The sequence below is a fragment of the Cuculus canorus genome, chromosome 2 (assembly GCF_017976375.1).
Source record: "Cuculus canorus isolate bCucCan1 chromosome 2, bCucCan1.pri, whole genome shotgun sequence".
Lineage (NCBI taxonomy): Eukaryota > Metazoa > Chordata > Aves > Cuculiformes > Cuculidae > Cuculus > Cuculus canorus.
This window is the reverse complement of record NC_071402.1, coordinates 5,772,646-5,795,131: the sequence shown is the minus strand read 5'-3', so window position 1 is coordinate 5,795,131 and position 22,486 is coordinate 5,772,646. Positions and strand designations below refer to the sequence as shown.

General features: G+C 46.6%; 2 protein-coding genes across 13 annotated transcripts in view; one reads left to right on the top strand and one right to left on the bottom strand.

Annotated features, from left to right (window-relative positions):
- The first annotated feature begins 14,893 nt into the window (after positions 1-14,893).
- RPLP1 (ribosomal protein lateral stalk subunit P1) lies at positions 14,894-17,372 on the top strand. Its single transcript, XM_009566209.2, has 4 exons — positions 14,894-15,058; positions 15,549-15,623; positions 16,408-16,525; positions 17,252-17,372. Exons 1-4 carry the CDS (start codon positions 14,987-14,989, stop codon positions 17,329-17,331), a joined length of 345 nt encoding a protein of 114 aa, XP_009564504.2. The 5' UTR covers positions 14,894-14,986; the 3' UTR covers positions 17,332-17,372.
- A 1,205-nt stretch (positions 17,373-18,577) lies between these two features.
- The window catches only part of PTK2 (protein tyrosine kinase 2), a 226,772-nt gene continuing 222,863 nt past the window's right edge, over positions 18,578-22,486 (bottom strand). For all 12 annotated transcript variants that reach the window (XM_054059952.1, XM_054059955.1, XM_054059953.1 and 9 more), the window contains one exon: positions 18,578-19,839. In XM_054059952.1, the coding sequence (XP_053915927.1) occupies positions 19,627-19,839 (213 nt within the window). In that variant the 3' untranslated portion in view covers positions 18,578-19,626. The remainder of the gene's footprint in view (positions 19,840-22,486) is intronic.

The window sequence follows — 22,486 nt, the reverse complement described above, 5'->3', positions numbered from 1 at the left end:
GGAGCAAGTTACAGCCTCAAGTTGCACCAGGGGAAATTCAGATTAGATATCAGGAAAAATTTCTTCACTGAAAAGGTTCTCGGGCACTGGCAGGGGCTGCCCAGGGACGTGGTTGAATCGCCATCCCTGGAGATAGTTAAAAGACAGATAGATGAGATGTCTTTTTCTGATGTCTACTGCATCTGATCTAGGGGATGTGTTTTTTTAGTAGATAGATAGAGTTGGACTAGACGATCTCAAAGGTCATCTCCAAGTAAATGATCCTATGATTAGAGGGGGTCTGCTTCTCTGGACCTTGGGCAGGGAGCAGGGGGCTCTGCTTCTTTATGTGCCAAGTAGGGAGCACAGGGGCTGACCAGCTCGAGGTCCCCCACTGCCTCCACTCCACTGGCTGGAGCAGACCACCTTTCTACTGCCTCCTTCCACCAGGAACGCCATCAACTGGATCTGAACAGCTCTCCCCCAGCCCTGCTACCAGTGTCCATGCACGTTGCTAACCAGACAAGAACCATGGGTAGCAGGAACCTTTCTGAGCCTTGGGGTCACCCAGTGAGGTGAACCACGGGCCAAAGAGTTGTGGTAAATGGAGTTAACTCCATATGGAAGTTTGTCACAAGTGGTGTCCCGCAGGGCTCAGTGCTGGATCCAGTCCTGTTCAATTTCTTTATCAATGACTTGGATGAAGGCATTGAGTGCATCCTTAGCAAGTTCGCAGATGACACTAAGCTCAGAGAAAGTGTTGATCTGCTTGAGGGTAGGGACGCTCTTCAAAGGGATCTGAACAGGCTGGACCGCTGGGCTGAGACCAATGGCATGAGGTTTAACAAAGCCAAGTGCTGCATCCTGCACTTGGGACACAACAACCCTGTGCAGTGCTACAGACTAGGGGAAGAGTGGCTAGAAAACTGCCTAGAGGAGAAGGACCTGGGAGTGTTGATCGACAACTGACTGAACATGAGCCAGCAGTGTGCCCAGGTGGCCAAGAAGGCCAACGGCATCTTGGCTTGGATCAGAAACGGTGTGACCAGCAGGTCCTGGGAAGTTATTTTGCCCCTGTACTCGGCACTGGTGAGACTGCACCTCAAATACTGTGTTCAGTTCTGGGCCCCTCGCTACAAGAAGGATGTTGAGGCTCTGGAGTGTGTCCAGAGAAGAGCAACGAAGCTGATGAAGGGGCTGGAGAACAAGTCTTACGAGGAATGGCTGAGGGAACTGGGGTGGTTTAGCCTTGAGAAGAGGAGGCTGAGGGGAGAGCTTATTGCTTTCTACAACTACCTGAAAGGAGGTTTGTAGAGAGGAGGGAGCTGGCCTCTTCTCCCAAGTGTCAGGGGACAGGACAATGGGGAATGGCCTCAAGCTGCACCAGGGGAGGTTCAGAGCAGACATCAGAAAAAAATTTTTCACAGACAGGGTCATCAGGCACTGGCAGAGGCTGCCCAGGGAGGTGGTTGAGTCACCTTTCCTGAAGGTATTTAAAAGATGGGTAGATGAGGTGCTCAGAGACATGGTTTAGTGTCAGATAGGAATGGCTGGACTCGATGATTTCCAACCTAGTGATTCTATGATTCTTTGACTCCTTTTTATCAAGCCTGTGCCTCATGCAGGTGCAATATCAACAGTCAAACTAAAACAGAATAAGTGCTGCAGCCAGGACTGCTAGAGACTTTTTGTCTTCCAGTGATACCCTGGAAAATAACAATGTGCCTCTAGCTCTCTCTCCACTACATCTTGTTCGAGGCAGTTTGCCTAGTTATGAAAGGGATGCTGGATTGGCATCAATATTCCGCATCCTGCTTGATCTTGAATGCCCTGTTGAAGTGACAGGGCCTGATGGACAGGTCGAGAGCAATGTGGGTGATCCATGAATGTTTTGTATTGCATTGCCATGTGTACCATTCAATCTGCAACTTCTCACATTGCTATTATCAGTAGAATTATGCTGAGCTATTCTTAATACAAAGTGTGAGAAAGTGTTTTATTATCAGTGTGATTGTGCTGTGCTATTCTTGGTGCAAGAAGGCATGAGAAAGAGAGACAGTGAGCAGCTGTGACCAGAGACTCTGTGATTTTGGATTGATATAAGTTTACTGGTATAAAAGCTAAGCCCCTTGTGGCAATGGTGGAGAGACCTCACCAACAAGTGGATGCACTGAGGGGGGTTCCCAGTTGCTGGGACAGCCTCTCCAAATCTTCGCTGTGAAAAAGAACGCCCTACCTCCATTGATTGTGGATCTATATGATAAGAAAGCAATTGATGATGTATCTTTCTTAATCACTATACTTATTCTCTTATGGTAATGATTAGACACATTGCTTTTACAAGCTGTTGCTATTAACTTGTTGTTCATCACTACTAATCATTTGTTTTCTTTCTTGCTGTAATAATTTGAGTAAAACTTGATTTCATGGACTACTTGAGAGTTTTGGCTTTTATGATAATTTTTGCTAAAAGCTCCTTGAGAAAAACTTGTTTTCACAGGGTATTTTGAGAGCAAGCTTTTATGATGATTTTTGCTAAAAGCTCCTGTGGTAAAACACCTGTTAACTTGAAAATTGGATTTAACTGTTTGTTTCACTTCTTTTCTTGCTCCCCAACACCCTATAAGAAAGGCAACGCTGCTGTGAAAAACTCAGGATGCTGACAAAGGGGTTGCTGTTTTCCTCTCTGTTAGAAGTCGGGTAACATTTCTGCACAACCAGATCATCTCTGCTCATTAGTATGGGGGATTACCACCTAGTAATAATGTGAGAGAAGCATTTTATCAGTCAGCATGATACATTGAGACCCAGGAGATGTCAAGTGGTGATGATTCCTGCAGGAATCCTTTTGCAATCACGTCATTGTAATCACCTCATCTTAGGAGGCAAAAAAAATATCTCAAACCTGTTCAAGAGACAAAGATCAAGTTAATGGTGCTCAGTTCCACCAGAAAGTGTTACCTACAGAATTCCAGTATAGCAGTTATGATCCATGCTGTCATTCACCTGCTCTGTTTTGATGTGGAAGCCTTTAAAAAAAAATGCAGTTCTCAACACAAATCTGCTGAGATTGCAGCTCTCAATCTCAAAACACAAAGAGAAGCTCCTTCCAAGTCACTGAGTTCCTTCAGTAAATATTATCTGCCAAAGAACGAGGAGAATGTGCCGCTCACATGGTTCATCAAGACAGTGAATATCCTCCTTCAGGACTTCGGCTTTGAAGTTATACAGAAGCATCTCACTGTTCCAAAGTGACATCAGCTCTATGTTTACTCTTCCCTTTGGATTGTACTTGTAGCTATCCAAGGGTTGCAATTATCAGCTCAGCTTTCACTTCAAGTCCACTGTTCCTGGAGTTTCCACTGGAGTGCTTTCGGAGTTGTCTGCATTCCAAGCTCCTCAGGTTGCTGGAAAGTAGGGATTTATGAGTAACTATAAAGAAATAAAGGTGAAAATCACAGATTGACTTCAGTTCTAGAGTAAAGCCAGGTAGCTCTAGGAAACTTATAAACACGGGCCCTGGCAAAGGGGTTGCTATTTTCCTCTCTGTTAGGAGTTGGGTAACATTTCTGCAAAAACACCTGTAAGTTCTGGTTTGTGCTATTTAACTTTACTAGGGGCTGAAAATTTGCATATAAAATCAACAAAACTAAGAGTCAGAAGAGAATTATCTAAGTCAAATTTGGCCTTTCTGCTATATTAGATAGTACTAAATGCTGAGGTGATGAGGAAAACCATGTTATCCCTATATCAACATCTAATTTATGTGATGCTATATTTAAACCATAGAATCATAGAGCTATTTGAGTTGGAAAGGTCTTTAATAAATCAATCTCTTTAATCTGATTAGAAATATAGCCCCCTCTAACATTACATATACCATCGTGCTGGTTAGACCTTCTGCATTTAAGTACAAGAGAGCATAAAAAATACAGTGGTGGGTTTTTAGAAGACTCGACTAATGTGGTCACCCTGACCTGCAGCACTGAAGTGAACCTTCATCAGGTCATGTTCATAGACATGTGGGACAAGCTCAATGCAGACTTCCAGGAAAACAGTCATCTCTGCGCTACAGAGGGACAAAACCCAAATTTGACACACAAATGCAGATAATTCTGTCTACGTTGTCCTTCTTGTGAAATCGTGACTGTTGCTTCAGTGAAGCTTACATGCTGAAGGGATGGAACTTCATCAGATACCTCACACAATTGCAAAAGAGAAAAAAGGGTAAATTCTGGTACTCTATTAGGAATTTGAAAATAGCAAACAAAAGATAGAGGAAATATAAGCAGAGATTTCATGAAATAATAGACACATATCCCACACTTCACTTAGGCTTTATGGGATACTCTGCAATTGATTTCAGAAATTCCCTGAAAAATAGAGCAAAATCCTGAAAACAGTTAATACCTGGAACAGCCTAGAGTGTAATAAGCTCATATTGATTTCAAGCTGATTTTTGTGGATTTAGTAGTTCATAAGCAAAAGGGCTTATCACTGTGTATACATGACTGCAGTCTTGCACAATCAGTTAAATACTAAATCAGTTAAGTAGTTTTATTTAAGCACTTGTTTTCTCAGTATCCTGTTGCTCCTGCACACAGTTTTGTGCTGCTGCACGCTTTCAGCAGCATGCCTGTGTTACTGAGGAAAGGAGAGTTACAGCTCCATTCTGTTCTTGAAGTAAGAGGACACACACTTATTTTGGGCCACATCAATTGCTTTGTTTCTAATGCTTTCTGTCACTGACAATTGATGTTTTGGAGCACAGTGAAACCTAATTACCTTGTACCGGGCAATTTTACCCCTCAAAAAGACCTCAGTTTTTGAAAAGGTTTGGTTTGAAAGAGTGGTTTGAAAGCTGCATAAGAGCACTCTGTTATACGTGTGCTTTGTATGCTATATTAATGATTCTATGGTGTTACAAGAACTGCTTAAACAACTAAAATTAGGTTTATTTAAAGGAAAAATTGAGTGACTGTTGAACATAATACCTATCACAACTGCTGAATTTCTGGCTGCTATTTCCCAGTGATATCTCTCAAAGTAGGAATTATTACTTGGGGAAAAGCTGAGCGTTTTCTAATAATTTGGAAGCAAAGATGATACTTAAGAACAGTTTTTAAAAATAATTTCTATCAGCAGAAGCAATCTGGGGAAAATATTTTATGTACAAATAGGCTAGTGACAAATGATATGGCTTTTCTTTTGATGAGAAAACATACATTCATCTCACTAGGTAATGACACTTTGCTTTTTAAACTGATTTAAATCCTCCCTGGTTTACAAATGTCTTTTAGTCATTGATAACAATGACACAGTGGCAAAAAAACTACTCAGAACAGAAAGATGTAAATTTTATTCTTGACTCTGGAGATTTAAGCTTACATTTTCCAACTCTCAGCTGACCTAACTTTTAAGACATTATCTTGGAGTGCGTGCATTACACTTCTCACATATTCTGTTCTGCTTTGCATAAGAATATAAATTGAATGAGATTGGAACAAAGTGAAGAAGACTACGACTCTATGATCTAATATGTTCACATGGTTACAAAGACTTCGACGGTTCCTCTAGCCAGGAACTGTTTGTTATTTTACAATTAGTGATTTAGTCACAATTAATCCAACGCAGAGGGACTAAAACCTGAATTTTGTCTCTGTGTAACCATATGACTGTCCTAATTACTAAGCTACAAAGCCACACTTCATTTCTTTTGCCAAATGAATTGCAATATTATTTATTAAAAGAACAAAACCCCCTAAAGGATCTATTATTAAATTACTAAGTTCAATTAATTCCAGGAAGACTTACATTTTCTAGGTGATCAGGGCCAATATACAGCAATTAAATACTATGAAAAAGATGCAGCACCACCTATTGGGGATATGTTAAGTATGCTGATTGTTATAGTATTAAGTAGTAACAGAGTTTTGTTCTTTTTTTGTAATAACCTAGTTATTAGGTGAAAAAAACCAAACCAACCAACCAAACGAAAATGCAAAACAACACTCCCTCCACCCTCAAAAAACTCCCTGCCAGCTAGGGAGAAAATAGTTTCCCAAAAGATCATAATGGACAGAAAAAAACTGCAACTGTTTGTGAACAAAATTGGAGAAAACAATGTAATGATCTACAGCTGTTTTGTGAAATTCCAGAAGCATCCCACCAGACACAGTATGGCACAGCAGCACAACTGCAAAAAATGGTGGAAAACAGGAGGGGATGACTGTCCTGGTTAACAGCAGATGCACAGTGACTCAAATAATATCAGGGCCACCTGATTATCTACCAACACCTTCCCTCACTTGAGAGTTGGAAAGATTTTAATCTGTTGCCTTTGGGTGAAGGTGTTGGCATGAATGATAGTATCAGTGAGATTGAGGAACACCTTTAAGATCATTGAGTTCAACCATAAACCTAACACTACCGAGTCCACTACTAAACCATGTCCCTGAGCATCATCTACACATCTTTTGAATCCCTTCAGGGATGATGACTCAACAGCTTCCTTGGAAGCCTCTTCCAGGGCTCAATAACCCTTTAGGTGAAGAAATTTTTCCTAATATCCAGTCTAAACCTCTCCAGCTCAACTTGAGGCTGTTTCCTCTTGTTCTGTCACTTGTTACTTGGGAAAAAGAGAACAATACCCATCTCACTACAACCTCATTCCAGGTAGTTATAGAGGACGATAAAGTCTTTCCCCCGCAGCCCCGCCCCCCCCCCCCCCCCCCCCCTTTTCTCCAGACTAAACAACCCCAGTTCTCTCAGCTGCTCCTGTTATGAGACTTTTTTTTTAAGCCCCGGTCTATTTGCTATGGATTCTTCTAGAACAGAGACTGCTCTGCTCCAAAAGAGTGGTGATGTGTTAAATAGATTGTACCAAGTATAGACAGTTACGGGGTCAGAGGTGAAAAGCACATACCACTGTGACCTTCTAGACCTTACCCCTTAGTCTGCCTTGGAACTGGAACCAGCAATTCAGACTCAATTTAAAAGCGTTTGAGAAGCACAAACCCTTGGTTTTAGCTTACTTCTTATTGCATAGTGATTTGTGTTCATCATAACTTTATCCTGAGCTCTACAGAGCAGCCTTATCAGTGTTGATAGACGCAGCAATACAGCTACGAAGCAAGGGTGTAAGCAAATCTCATTTCATTAACATCTTTACCAACCGAAGCGTAAACTTATGTGAATGTGGCATTTAAAATCTATGTCCTCATATTTTATTTTTTAACAATGCATCAGCATTTTTAATAATTCTTACCTTAAGGACTGCTATATCAGAATGGTTACCAGTGTTCTTCCTCCTTCTCTTAGGTCCCAAAAATATTTCAATTACTCCTTTCACCACTAAAGCAGCATAGCATAAGCTATCCTCCAAAATTCACCTTCTTTTTCATATACACAAGCAATAGGAATGCTTGCATACTGTCCCCAAATCTATTTCATTTTAGTACAGCAGCACTAAACGTGCTGACCATTGCAACAAGAATCACTGGAATACCCACAAGCTCAGTGAAGCCAGATTTCCTCTACTGTCTAAAGACAGCAGTGATATATAGCCACTATTTAAATCCTGCAAAATAAGTTACTTTCTGTTTAAGGCAGGATGTTCTCAGCAGTGCAGATGTTTCAGATGCTGAATCTACCATTGTTGGGTTTCTTAGCTGGCAGTACCTTTAGACATAAAGTAGAATCATAGAATCATTTGCTTGGAGAAGACCTTTGAGACCATCACATCCAACTGTACCTGCCCACTACCAAACCATATCTCTGGGCGCCTCATTTACATGCCTTTTAAATACCTCTAGGGATGGTGACTCGACCACATCCTGGGCAGCCTCTTCCAGCACCTGAGAACCCTTTCAGTGAAGAAATTTTATGCGATGTCTAATCTGAACTTCCTCTGGTGCAACTTGAAGCCATTTCCTCTCATCGCTTGTTACTTGGGACAAGAGACCCAACACCCACCTCACTACAACCTCCTTTCAGGTAGTTGTAGACAGTGATAAGGTCTCTCCTAAACATCCTCTTCTTCAGGCTAAACAACCCCAGTTCCCTCAGCTGCTCCTCATAAGACTTGTGCTCCAGGCCCTTCACCAGCTTTGTTGCCCTTCTCTGGACATGCTCCACCTTAGTGTCCTTCATGTAGTGAGGGGTTCAAAACTGAACACAGCATTTGAGGTGCAGCCTCACCAATGCCAAGTGCAGATACACAATCACTTCCCCTGTTGTATCTCAAGTAGTAACAGCTATCTGAGCAGCTTCTTGTGTGGACTGGTCTGATCTTCAGTTCTTTCCTCACATATATAAATGTAACTCAGTGTGAGGTCCACTCAGGAGGGAATCTTTCTTACTTGAATAACTTGGGTCTCTTGCAGGTGTTTTTCCCTGTTGATAAGTTGTACATGTCCAGAGGTGCTGTAGTAGGAGTTAGTCTGAGATCCTGATGCCCTTGAACAACCTCCAGTTTCTGTTTTCTGATGTTTGGAACGTAGTTACATACCATATATGAACTTCTTTCATAAGCAAATTATGACTGGTTTCCATAAAGCCTATATTTTTGTTGTTTGTTTGCACACTTCTGTTACTCATTTCCCAGGCCACCATCTTTGGCAAGTTAATTTGATTGAAAAGGAACCTTTTCTTTCCATGTTGCTGGTTTCCAGTCAGGTCATCAGCATTCCAGTACCAGATTGGGGCCTACAAGAAAGCTGTGGAGGGACTTTTTACAAAGGTGTGTAGTGATAGGATGAGGTTGAATGGCTATAAATGGGAGAGCGGAAGATTTAGACTAGACACTGGGAAGAAATTCTTCACGTTGAGGGCAGTGAGGTACTGGCACAGGTTGCTCAGCGAAGTTGTGGATGCCCCACCCCTGGAGGTGTTCAAGGCCAGGTTGGATGGACCTTGGGCAGACTGATCTAGTGGGAGGTGTCCCTGCCTGTGGCAGGGGGGTGGAACTTGATGATCTTTAAGTTCCCTTCTAACCCAAACCATTCTATGATCTCATGGATCAGCACAGCTCTGAGTGCGTTTGCATGGGAGGCCGTAGCAACACTGGAGTGAGGGAGAGACTAGGCAGGTTCATGGAAATCCCATCCTCAAGCTCCTAACAATAGCAGAGATTTCAGGAAGGGGCATTCTGATGGAAAGATGCATTTATTTGCTACTTTGAGCTAGGTACTAAAAATGTAGACATTTGCCCTGTGCCTTTTATAGGAAATTTAAGTAAATGCTGACATTCAGAGCTAGTGACCCCACTAATAGGGTTAAGCATCTACAAGTTAAGTGCTGCAACACACTGCATTTATTATTTCCAACGGTAAGTAGTGTCAAATCTTCATTTAGTGAAACTTTGAGCTGTTTCTGATTGTGATGAAGGGATGGACACAAGAGGTCAAGTCCCTCTAGCCTACCTCAGTTTTTACTTGTAAGAGCCTAATAAATCCTCAGATTTTTATGAAGGAGCATTACAGCAGTAGGCTGTTGGATATACTTTGGTAGTAATGCAAAATTTTCATTTTAGGATTCTAAGCTTTCAGGCTTTTTTCAAATCCTTGAATTGGTTTGCTAAAGCTTATTTTTGAAAGTTTGACTTATTTATCATAGAATGATTTGAAGGGGGGAAGATTGAGACTAGGAAGAAGTTCTTCATGATTAGGATGGTGAGGCACTGGCACAGGTTGCCCAGGGAAGCTGTGGATACCCCATCTATGGAAGTGTGCACGTTGGATGTGGCCTTGAGCAGCCTGGTCTAGTGGGATGTGTCACTGCCCATGGCAGAGGTGTTGGAACTGGATGACCTTTAAGGTCCCTTCCAACCCAAACCATTCTATGATTCTATTATTTGGGTTTGAAGGGACTTTCAAAGGCCAGTCCAGTTCAACCCCACTGCAGGGACAGATTCAATCAGAGCAGGTTGCTCTGTCCAACCTGACTTTGAATGATGCCAGGGATGGTGCATCTACCATCTCTCTGGGCAACTTGATCTCGTGTTTCAGTATCCTCCACGAAAAAATGTAATTTAAATGTACCCTTCTTTAGTTTAAAACCATCACCCCTTGTCCTATCACAACAGGCCCTGCTGAAATTTTGTCCCCATGTTTCATTGGGCTCCCTTTAAGTACTGCAAGGCTGCAGTAAGGTTTCTCCAAAGCCTTCTCTTCTCTGGGCTGAATAACCCCAGCTCTCTCAGCCTTTCCTTATAGAATGGGTGTTCCAACCCTCTGATCATCTTTGTGGTTCTTCTCTGGACCCAATCCAACAGGTCCATGAATTTCCTGTGCCGAGGGTTCCAGAGCTGGACTGTACTCCAGGTGAGGTCTCATAAAGGCAGAGTAGAGGGGCAGAATCACTTCCCTTGCACTGCTGGTCACACTTCTTTTGATGCAGCCTAGGATATGGTTGGGTCTCTGCGTTGCAAATGCACACTGTTGGCACATGTCCAGCTTTTCAGCCACCAGTACCCTAAAGTCCTTCTCCTCAAGGCTGCTCCCAATCGCTTTGTCCCGCAGCCTGTATTGATACCAGCGGTTGCCCTGGCCTTGCTGAACCTCATGAGGTTCACAAGGGCCCACTTCTGAAGCTTGTCCAGGCCCCTCTGGATGACATTCCTTCCCTCAGGTGTGTCAGTCACACCACTCAGCTTGGTGTCATCTGCAAATTTGCTGAGGGTTCTCTTGATCCTGCTGTCTATGTCAGTAATGAAGATATTAAACAGTACTGGTCCCAGTATGGACCCCTGAGGGACATCACTTATTACTGATCTCCACTGGGATATGGAGCCATCAATCACTACACTTGGATGCGATCATCCAGCCAATTCCTTATCCACCGAATGGTCCATCCATCAAATCCATATCTCTCCAATCCAGAGAGAAGGATGTTCTAGGCGATCATGTCAAAGGCCTTACAGAAATCCAGATAGATGATATCCATAGCTCTTCCCTTGTTCATCGATGTAGTCGCTCCTTCACAGATGGCCATTAGACTGGTCAGGCAGGACCTGCCAGTGGTGAAGCCATGCTGGCTGTTTCAAATCGCCTCCCTGTCCCACCGAGTTTCAGTAATGGCAACTAGTTTACAGCTTTATAGCAGCATGGTGGCTTCTGGCTCCTCCTACTTGTTGCTCTTGCTGTGTGCATCAGTATAGAGGCACTTCAGTTGGGCTGTTAGCCATGTCACCTTCTTAGAGGAACATCTCCCAATTCCTTTGAGGTGTTTCACTGTAGGAGCCTCTTGGCTCCTATTACCTCAGGAGCCCCTGGCTCATCTCCATAAGACCTCAAATGTGCTCAGAGCCACAGGGGCCCTCACTAGCACCCCATCCCTCTAACCTTGGCACGTCATCCCATGGCTTGTCTATCACAGATGAGCCTGATATTAACCCAATTCCTCTGCCCCCCCCTAGTCTAATTTAAAGCTCTGTCAATGAGCCCTGCTAGCATATGAGCAAAGACCCTCTTTCCACTTGAGAAAGGTGAATCCCACCTGATGCCAGCAGGCCAGGTGCTGTGTAGGCCATCCCATTATTGAAAAAACACAAATTCTGGGAGTCACAAGGTGTGTTGTTAAACTGGATGTGTCTGTTTCTTATAATGTCACTGCCTGCAGCTGGACAGGAAAGAGGAAAAAAATAACCTGTGCTCCAGATTCCCTCATCAACCGTTCCAAGGCCCTGAAGTCTCTTTTGATCATCCTTGTGGCTTCATTGTCATCCACAGAGAAGACCAGTAATGGTTTTGAGGGCTGTACCAGGCTAGAAAGTTTCCTAGCAATGTCCTTAATGTGAGCCCCAGGGAGGGAGCAGACTTCCTTAGGAGGAAAGTCTGTCCAGCATATTGGACAGACCTCAGAACAAGGTCTGAGTTGCTTACAAGTATAATGCATCTTTTTTTTCCTTGTGGATGTAGTTGTGATACAAGGGGGCAGACCTTCCTGACCCTGACGACACCTCTGGTGAAGATGGACCTTCATCCTTGTCATCCATTGACTGCCCTTCCACATCCAGAGCCTCATACCTGTTGTACAGAGGCACCTAGGAAAGCAAGGTGGGCAAGGAGGGGGTTTGCCTGCCACCTGGGTGTGGACTTGCTGCCATTCACTGCTTTTCTTTGACCCACTGCCTTCAGCCTGGTGGGGAAGGATTCAAGATCCTCTTCATCTTGTCTTTTCTGGTGACTGTTCCTGTTTCTATCTCAGGGATGGCAGAGCATATCTCTCTATTAGGCTCCTTGATGCTCCTTAACCTTTCTACTTTCTTGTGTGGCTCCGCCACCAGCCTGAGCAGATCACCCACTTGGTCCCACCTCACATAGGTCTTCTCACTACTGTCATCTACTACCAGTGAAAGGTGGTGGCATTCCCTACAGCCTGAGGCCTGGATGGCCATGTGTTTTCATGGGGGTTCTGTCTGGGTTGCCACATCCATTGTGGTGAGTGCAGAGGATATGGCTTCTGGCCAGGTGGATTCCATAGCTGAGCTCCTTCTGGGAGAGTGATGACCACCAACTGAACTGAGCTATTGAGCTGGTAGGGTGACGATGACGTTCCTTTACAAAGTGCCGCATGACCTGCTGCACTACACCATTTGCCCGCACTGGTCACCAGTGCTGCCAGAGCTGCTTTTTATGGTTGTAGGGATGTTCTCAGTTTGCAATGTCCATACCTCATCTGCATCTCCTGCAAGAGCTGCTGGCTTCTGGCAGATCTCTCCACTACCTTGGCATCCCCTTGCCGCGGGAAATGCCCTGTGCACCAAGATCTGCTGCTCCACTGCGGATCGGGCCAGCTCTGAAGCGTCTCACATCAACAACAATCTGGAAAAATGCTGTTTATTTTAAGTAACATCACTCTTGTTTGGAAGTTGGTCACTTGTCTATAGATAGAAAATAAACTTTGTTTTGGTGGGAAAGTTATTTTCATTCAGTTAAGTACCCACCTCTTGCTCCAAATAACTGTTTTCTCATCCTTCTTTTGCAAGAGTGTTTTCAAGTCAATCCCCCATTCTTCCAAAAGGATGACAAACACTCATCCGGCCAGTTCATCATGGAACATAAAACTACGTGATCCGGATGGATTGAGCTGCACTGACTCAGTGAGACGCCTAGTTTGTTTTCACTGTTACCTACACCACAGTTTGAAAGGGACTCCACTTGCTGAATCATAATAGTTTGAGTTGGAAAGGATTGCAAAGATCATCAAGTTCCAACCCCCCCAGCCATAAGCAGGGACACCTCCCACTAGATCAGGCTGCTCAAGGCCCCGTCCAACCTGGCCTTGAACACCTCCAGGGAGAGGGCAGCCACAACTTCTTTGGGCAACCTCTGCCAGTGCCTCACCACCCTCATTGTAAAGAATTTCTTCCTAACATCTAGTCTGAATCTTCAAACAACAAATGGCTCGTTCTGCCCGTTGCTTTGTTTTCTAATGTATGCACATCACAGGAAACAGTGAATGAACAGTGATGACACCCTCAAATAACAGCACTGACTGAAGCCAGCACACCATAGGTAGTGACTTTTTTGGGAGAACATTAACAAAACCAGGCAGTTCTGTATTCCGAGGTCAACGGTGTCAGCGTGTATCTCCAGGAAGGCCCAGGGATACTGCCAGGCACACAGAACAAACTGGTCCCAGTCACCCAATCCAGTTTGTCCACCTCTCAATCAATTGTTGCAGCAGTGGTATTGGCTCTGATGAGCATTCCATGTTGTGGTTTCTTTTTTCGGTAGGTCAATTCACACTCCCTCTCTTCTGTGTAATGACACATCTTGATACTATTGTCCTCTGACCAGCAGAAGGAAAGCCAGACCTCTATGAGGAGAGAACCTACTGAATGTGGAGAACTGTGGAGCGGTAGAGGGCTGCTCCCACGGCAGAGGAAAGGGGAGGCTGACAAGGAAGAAGGCAAGAAGGAGCAAAGGAAACAGGGAAGGAGGCATGCAGGGAGGGAAGCAGGGAAAGAGGCAGGGAGGGAAGGAGGCAGGCAGGAAGGGACCAAGGAGGGAGGGAAGCCGTCAAGAAGGCAGACAGAGAGGAAGGGAAGTAGGGAGGGAAGTTGGGAAGCAGGGAGGGAAGGAAGCAGGCAAGCAGGGAGCTCGGAGACTGGGAAGCAGGCAAGGAAGCAGGCAGGGAGGGAGCAAGGAAAGAGGGAAGCACGCAAGGAGGGAGGGAAGCGTACAAGCAGGCAAGCAGGGAGGGAAGCAGGCAATGAAAGAGGGAGGGAAGGAGTCTGGCAAGCAGGGAAGGAAGGAGGCAAGGAGAGAAGGGAACAAGGCAAGGAGAGAAAGGAAGGAAGGAGTCAAGGAGAGAGGAGGGAAGGAGATAGGCAGGTAGGGACGGGAAGAAGGAGAGAATCAGGCAAGAAGGAAGGCAAGGAGAGAGGGAGAAACGGTAGCAGGCAAGGAGGAAGGGAGGGGGGCGGGCGAACGGGAGGGTGGGACGAGAGGGATGCCGGAAGCGGGCGGGGAAGCAGATAGGCAGGAAGAGAAGCAGTTCCTGTCAGCGCCCCCTGGAGCCGCCCTGGCCCCGTGCCGCCCACGCGGCCCCCACCCCGCGCTCCCATCGCGCCCCGCCGAGCGGAGATTGGCCGGCGCCGCGCTGCCTTTCGCCGATTGGACGAAGGCGCTGTCAATCATCCACGCAGTGTCTGCGATTGGCTACTGATGCTCCGCCCCTTTCAGCGCGTCTCGTCGCCCATTGGCTGTCTCCGCGCTGCCCTTCAGCGATTGGACAGTGGCCCTATCAATCATCCCGGAGGTGTTGCGACGCCTTATAGTCCCGCCCCGCGCTCTTCCCGCCTATTGGCTGGTGCTGCGTTGCCCCTGACTGATTGGATAAGGGCGCTGTCAATCGTTTCCTGACCCCTGCGATTGGCTGTCGCCGCCCTTTATAACCCCACCCCGCGGCCACGCGCGCCTTTCCGTCTCGGCGGCCTAAGGTGCTGTGTCCTTCTCCCGAAGCTAAGGCCGCTCCGTCGGCGACCGGCACCGCGCCCGCCATGGCCTCCGTCTCCGAGCTCGCCTGCATCTACTCCGCCCTCATCCTGCACGACGACGAGGTCACCGTGACGGTAAGCGCGGGGGCCGCGGCGGAAGATGGCGGGGAAGGACGGAGATGGGGGAATGAGGGTGGTGGTGGGGAACGGAGGTGTTCAAGGCCAGGCTGGATAGGGCCTTGGGCAGCCTGGTCTACTGGGATGTCCCTGCCCAGGGCAGGGGGTTGGAGCTGGGTGGTTACGAAGGTCCTTTCCAACCCAACCATTTTATGATTTTGTAATTCTACGACTGGGGATGAGGAATGGGGCAAACGGAGAAACGGTGGGGGGGAGGGGGGGAAGGAGGAAACGGGGGGGGAGTCTGGGAAAAGGGGAGGAACGGGGGAAATGTTGGAGGGAGAACAGGGAAAATGGTGGGAATGGGGAATGGTAGAGGGGAATAGTGCGGGAACGGCAGGATGGAATGGGGGGGTAATAATAAGTGGATGGGAGATGGATCTGGCTATGGGATTTGATGGGCCACGATGGAGCTTAGCGATGAAGCTTAGCGATGTTGTCGTTACAGGAAGACAAGATCAACGCGCTCATCAAGGCAGCTGGGGTGAATGTGGAGCCGTTCTGGCCAGGTCTCTTTGCCAAGGTGAGTAGGGGAAGGAGCTGGTGAGGGGGGAGCTTGGGCATCCCCGGAGGAGCAGGAAGGGATGGGGACTCAGGCATCATGGGGGATTCGGAGGCTCCAGCATCCTGAAAGGAATGGGGGGCTTGCGTGTCCTGGGAATTTGGGGACTCAGGCATCCTGGGGGAATCGGGGGCTCCAGCATCCTGAAAGGAATGGGGGGCTTGCGTGTCCTGGGGATTTTGGGGGTGGCTCGGGTGGCTGGTGGTGAGAAGGGGAGCTCGGGCATTCCAAGAGGGACTAGGGGGAGGGCGAGGCTCAGGCATCCCAAAAGGTGACTTGGAGGGGACACGTGTGTGTCTCGGGCATCCCAAGGGATGTTGGGGGGAATGGGAACTTAAGCATCTCAGGGGATGGGGTGGGAAATGGGGACTCAAGCATCCGGGGAGGAGCAGGGATGCTCAGGCATCCTGGGTAGAGCTGAGGGAATGAGAGCTCAGGCTTCCCAAGGGATGTGGAGGGGATGGGGACTTAAGCATTTAAGGAGAACTTGGGTATCTGGGGGGAGCAGGGCCTCCTGAAGGGAGCAGCCCTGTCCCAGTGTGGGGTTACTGGGTGCAGATCGCAGCTGAAGTGACTGTCCGGTGCCCCTGCATATGTGGTTTCACTCTTGACAAGCGTAAAAGATTCCTGTTGTGGTGATGCTACAATTTCATCACTGTGCTCCGAGTGGGACTTGGCCTGGAGCTAAAGCAAAGCTGCCCCCGACCCTGTGTTAACAAAGCTTTTCTGGTGCTTTTCCTTCTAGGCTCTGGCTAACATCGACATTGGGAGCCTCATATGTAATGTAGGAGTGGGTGGTGGAGGGGCTCCAGCTGCAGCTGCTCCAGCTGGTGGCGCCGCACCTGCAGGCGGGGCTGCCCCTGGTAAGCAGCTTGTTCTCCAATGCTGTCACCTTTACTTGGGAGGGTTTCCTGGCAAGAATCTCCTGGTCACCAGCTGGAGAGTCAGCTGGGTTTGTCTACTTGCAGTGTTCATAGAATCGTCAAATGGTTTGGGTTGGAAGGGACCTTAAAGATCATCCAGTTCCAACTCCCTTGTCATGGCCAGGGACACCTTCCACTGGACCAGGCTGCTCAAGGTGCTATCCAACCTGACCTTGAACACCTCCAGGGGTGGCATATCCACAGCTCCACTGGCAACCAGTGCCTCACCATTCTCATCGTGAAGAATTTCCTAATGTCTAAATATTCCCCCTCATCCTATCTCTATGTGCCCATCTAAGAAGTCCCTCTCCAGCTTTCCTGTAGCCTCTTCTGGTAGCAAAATGGACCCCTCCAGCAGAAAGGCTGGAATTGCCCTTGGAGCCAGTGGATGGGATTGGGGTTACCTCAGTCAAGGCCAAGCTTCCTGTACATCATCAGGATTTCCTCCTGATGCCTATAGGGTGAGCACCTGCTCCCTAAAGTATTCCAGATCTGATGGGAATCAATTTCAAAGCACAACTCCACTTCCCTAGCAGGGGAACACCCCCCCCTCCTTGGGTTGTTGGCTGGTTAGGACTGCTTAGGTCTTGCTTCTTGGTGTTAGTCGCTGTATGCAAAGTTTCTTGTGGCCTGTGACTTAACGCAATTTCTTTTCTCCTGTTCCAGCTGAAGAGAAGAAAGAAGAGGAAAAGAAAGAGGAATCTGAGGAATCCGATGATGACATGGGTTTTGGTCTCTTTGACTAATAAGTTTTATACCCATCTGCAATAAAGAACATGTAAACGTGCTCATGTCTTTAATTTGGATGTGCATGAAAGGGTTGGAGGGAGGACCGCTGGTCCTGCAGGTATCAGAACTGCTCTCATCGTGTGCTAATGCAGGGTCTTACAGCTTCCCTTGTTGGTCAGGGACGGTTAACAGCTCTGAATTGCATTCCTACTGTATGGACAAGCGCTGTGGGAATGGGATGTGACAGCACCTTGGCTGGGACTGGCACCTGTGGTCACCAACAGCAAAAGTGGGATGGTTTCTAGTGCCAGGGAATTTAACCCATTCAGGGGCAGCCGAAGGCTGTGGCGCAGCAGGGACTGCGTGTTGCACAGTGGAGGGCAGCTTTTCTAGCTGGAAAGTTGGAAAATGCTGAAGTTCTGACATAGACGCCCTCAGTGCTAAAGCTGGGATGCAATTTATTCCTGAATGAGTGATTTAAAAGCAGAGCCTTAGAGCACTGGGCACCCAGCCTGGGTTGTGTAAGGGGAATAAATTATATTGTCTTGCCAGAAAAATAGGTAAGGAGCATCTCAGAAAACTGCTTTAAAGGTCAGTGGGGAAGTTTGCGTAGGTTTACACATGAAAGAAGAAAATTCAAAAGTATGCACTTCTAAAAACTGTTAACAGGACTTTGTGGGCACAAGGTAGGAGTCAGATCTGTACTCGGAAGTAGGAAATGAAAATGATGCATTAGCAAAATGCTCCATGTAAGGACTGAAGTTGTGCAGGAAAGTGGTTCCACATGGAAGTGCTCAGCAGCATCCCATCTTCCCACAAAACCTGAGCTCATTTGTTTTTAAGATGCAGGCACGGATGCGCTATTCAGGCACGGGTAAGGATTAAGTCCATGCAACCTGCTGCTGCTGCAAACAGCTGAGCATCCAAACTAGTTCCTGCAAGCTGTTGAGCTGCCACAACCCCAGCCCTTATTAAAGAGCCTTCCCCAAGGAAAACTGATTTTCAGGGAGTGTAAGGAGCAAAGAAGCACTCACATCGATGATAACATTCACTTGTGCCTCTGCTCCAGAGCTGGAGTTAAAAAATGCTTTCTGGGAGACTAAAATCTCAGATTTCCTCCTTGGACACACTTGCTCCTGAAGTCTTGCTTAATATTCTTAAAAGCTTGTGAATTGGGGTAAGGGAAAAATTCCAAGCAGAGAGCATTCAGTGGTTTCTTCCATAGTGCGCGCACACACACAAAAATACAACAGCTGGAGCATCACTGGTAACACCTTTTTAATAGGTCAAAGTAACTGTACAGTTCATTATATTCTTCCTGAGAATAATTTATATCCCTCAACAGCAAAAAGGGAGCGTGGTTTTTATTTTAACAGAACAGATGGCATAACTGGAAAACCAAGGAAAATCTAATTACACTGTTCTACTGCAACTCCTCCCAGGCAAGAGAGACGAAAGGATGGGTTAGTTACCTAAGGTGGGTTTAAAATATTCAACATGGCTTTAATCGGTCTTTATAAATTATATAAAAATGGGGGACATGGATGGTTACAGAACTCCTCCAAATGCAGCTCTGAATTGCTCTGGTACAAAGCAGCGTTTTTTTGCTTCCAAGGAAAACAACGTTGCTACAAAAGAACTGGCACAATATTCTGGTGGAAAAGACGAGTGTTCGGTCGTGTCCTACGAGTTCCAAATGGATGTGTCACACGTTCACATAAAGTAGAAGGCAGGAAGATGGAGAGGGCTTTAGTTTGTCTTGAAATGACTGAAGTCTTGAAAATATAGCTTTTTATTCTTTCTCTGTAAATTGTGATTAGCATATTGCGACGTAAGTGTTCTAATAAAAAAATTCCAGTCTGGATAGTTCAGGTACTGTGGGCAAGAATTCTCAGCCCTGAGGTTTCCCCGAATTCTTCACTTCACAATATCTTTCTCCCATCTGCTCCTTGAACAGTTTTGGCGCCGAGGCCATAACCCTGCGGCAGTTCTAGGCTAAGCGTGTCCCGGGTGATGGTACAAAACTGAAGTGTGCTCTGTAGCTGCCGTTTCCCGAGGGTTCCTGTACAAACTTCATCTTGTGATAATGCCACTTTTTTGTCTTGAATCCCAGACCAGCTTGGCTTTATGCTAAAAACTTGGTTAAACTTTTTGTAATGAGAGAGAACCAAGAGCTGTCAGTCAGGGCTGCTGAAGCGAGAGACGCTGGAAAGCCAGGACTACACTGGGTGAATCCTCACTGCTGGTGGAAGGTGAAGGAACATCCTTTCACAAGCGGAATTCGTAGACCAATGAAGCTCTTCCCTCGGTACTTAGTGTGGTCTGGACTGGCTAATCATTTTCAGTCTAGCTTGATCAATAACATCCAGTAAGTTTTTGGCATCCACAGCCAGAGCGTGAGCGGCCGTCAGCATCTGCTTTTTGTACTCCTGCTGCAGGCTGGTCATGACGTACTGCTGGGCCAGCTTCATCTTGTTAATGAGCTCAGCCAAGTCCGAGTTCAGCAACTTCTGTGCCATCTCAATCTGAAACAAGAAGATTTCAGTCAACCAGAATCACAAAAGTGGAGAAGACCTCTAAGATCATCCAGTCCAACTGTCAGCTCACCACCACCATGCCCACTAAACCATGTCCTGAGGGGCCAAGTCTACACACTGTTTTAACACCTCCAGGGATGGTGACTCCACTACTTCCCTTGGCAATCTCTTCCAATGCTTCACCACTCTTTCAGTAAAGGAATTTTTACTAATATTCAATCAAAACCTCCCTGGCAAAACTTTAGGCCATTTCCTTCTATCCTACCACTCGTTAACTGGGAGAAGGGCCAAACATCCACCTTGCAAAAACCTCCTTTTAGGGAGTTGTACAGTGTTAAGATCTCCTTTCATCTTTCTCTAAACAACTCCAGTTCCCTCAGCTGCTCCTCATAAATCTTTTTCTCCAGACCTCTTATCAGCTCCGCTGCCCTCCTCTGGACACACTCCAGTGTCTCAATGTCTTTCTTGGAGTGAGGGACCCAAAACTGAACACAGCATTCAAGGTGCAGCCTCACCAGTGCTGAGTACAGGACCACAATCACTTCCCTGCTCCTGCTGGCCACAGCATTTCTGATCCAAGCCAGGATGCTGTCGGTCTTGGCCATCTGGGCACCCTGCTCATGTTCAGCTGTTGTCAACCAATAACCCAAGGTCCCCTTTCCACCGGGCAGCCTTCTAGCCACTCTTTCTCAAGCATGTTGAGCTGCATGGGGTTGTTGTGGCCAAAGTGCAGGACCCGACACCGAACCTTGTTGAACCCCATCCAGCTGGCTTCAGCCCAACAATCCAGCCTAACCAGGTCCCTCTATAGAGCTTTCCTGCCCTCAAGCAGATCAAAACTCCATCCCAAATTGGTGTCATCTGCAAACTTACTGAGGGAGCACTTGATCTCCTCATCCAGATCATTTATATCAAAGAGTTATTAGACACACTGCACCCCTGACAGAGACACTGCAGAGCAAATCTACCTGCAATAGTGCCTGCCTGAGATTTCTGATGGTTTCCATGGGTACCACATGGAGCAGATGGAATTCAGCACCTGCTGCTCTATGCTGTGTGGAGATGAAGAGCAGCCTTCTCAGCTGCTGAGCGACCCACTGTTAATGGCACCAAGACCCAAACTGCCAACAACAGATTTGAACCCATATCTTGGAGTTAACACCTTGCTAGAGGTTTCCCTGTTATCACCACTCTTTTTATTACTGTTACTAAAGTAGCTGTAAAAAACAAAAGGCAGTCATGAAGGCAGATCTGGGTTACTTAACAGAACCAAGATGGTGCTGGAAGAACCTTCTCAACATAAGGATGCTGGAAAAACCCTTATCCTCAACATAAGAAGGATATGGAACTATTGGAGCAAGTCCAGAGGAGGGCCACGAAGATTATCCGAGGGCTGGAGCACTTCAGCTATGAAGACAGGCTGAGAGAGTTGTAGTTGTTCAGCCTGGAGAAGAGAAGGCTCTGAGGAGACCTTCTAGTGGCCTTCCAGTACCTGAGGCGGCTACAGGAAAGCTGGGGAGGGACTTTTTCCACGGGCATGTAGTGATAGGATGAGGGGGAATGACTTTAAATTGGAGGGGGAAAGATTTCTATTAGACATTGGGAAGAAATTCTTCACAATGACGGTGGTGAGGCACTGGCACAGGTTGCTCAGGGATGTCATGCTCCATCCCTGGAGGTGTTCAAGGCCAGGCTGGATGGGGCTTTGAGGAACCTGATCCAATGGGAGGTGTCTCTGCCCATGGCAGGAAGGTTGGAACTAGATGATCTTCAAGGTCTCTTTCAAGTCCAACCATTCTATGATTCTAGAATTCTCTGGCTCTCTCATTAACCCACTCATTCAGGGTTTTAGAGGAAAGCAGTTTTACTCACGGCTCATGAACTTCACTGAAAGATCTGTCACTTCTCATTCAGAAAGAGGTTATTACGGGATATCTCACCAAAACCTTACAACTGCAACAAGTTACACTCAATTACCCGTTCAATGACTTTGCGTGTGAGCTGTAGCTGAATGGAAGATTAAACTTTCACTAAGAAGTTCTGTGTAAGCACTGCTAACAGTTTTTATGCCAACTCCATATGTGTGCGTGTCGGATGCTCTTCTTCAATTACATCCAGTTGGAGTGTCTTAAGGCAATACAAGTCTATGTCCACACAGCAAATGGATCCTAATGAAATTAATTTCATGAGGCATTAGAATCACATAATGGTCAGGATTGGAAGGGACCTCTGGAGCTCATCAAATCCAACTCTCCTGCTTAAAGCAGGGTCACCTACAGCAGGTTGCACAGGAACCTATCCAGGTGGGTTATGAACATCTCCACAGAAGGAGACTTCACGCTCTCCCTGGACAGCCCATTCCAGTGCTCCATCACCCTCAGAGGAAAGTTTTTTCTCATGTTGAGGTGGAACTCTCTGTGTTCCAGTTTGTGCCCACTGGTCCTTGTCCTGTCACTTGGCACCACTGAGAAATCTGGCCTCATCCTCTTGACACCTGCCGCTTAGATATTGATCAACATTGATGAGATCTATTCTCAGTCTTCTCATCTCCAGGCTGAACAGACCGAGCTCACTCAGCCTCTCCTCATAAGAGGAGATGCTCCAGTCCCCTCATCATCTCCATGCCCTCTGCTGG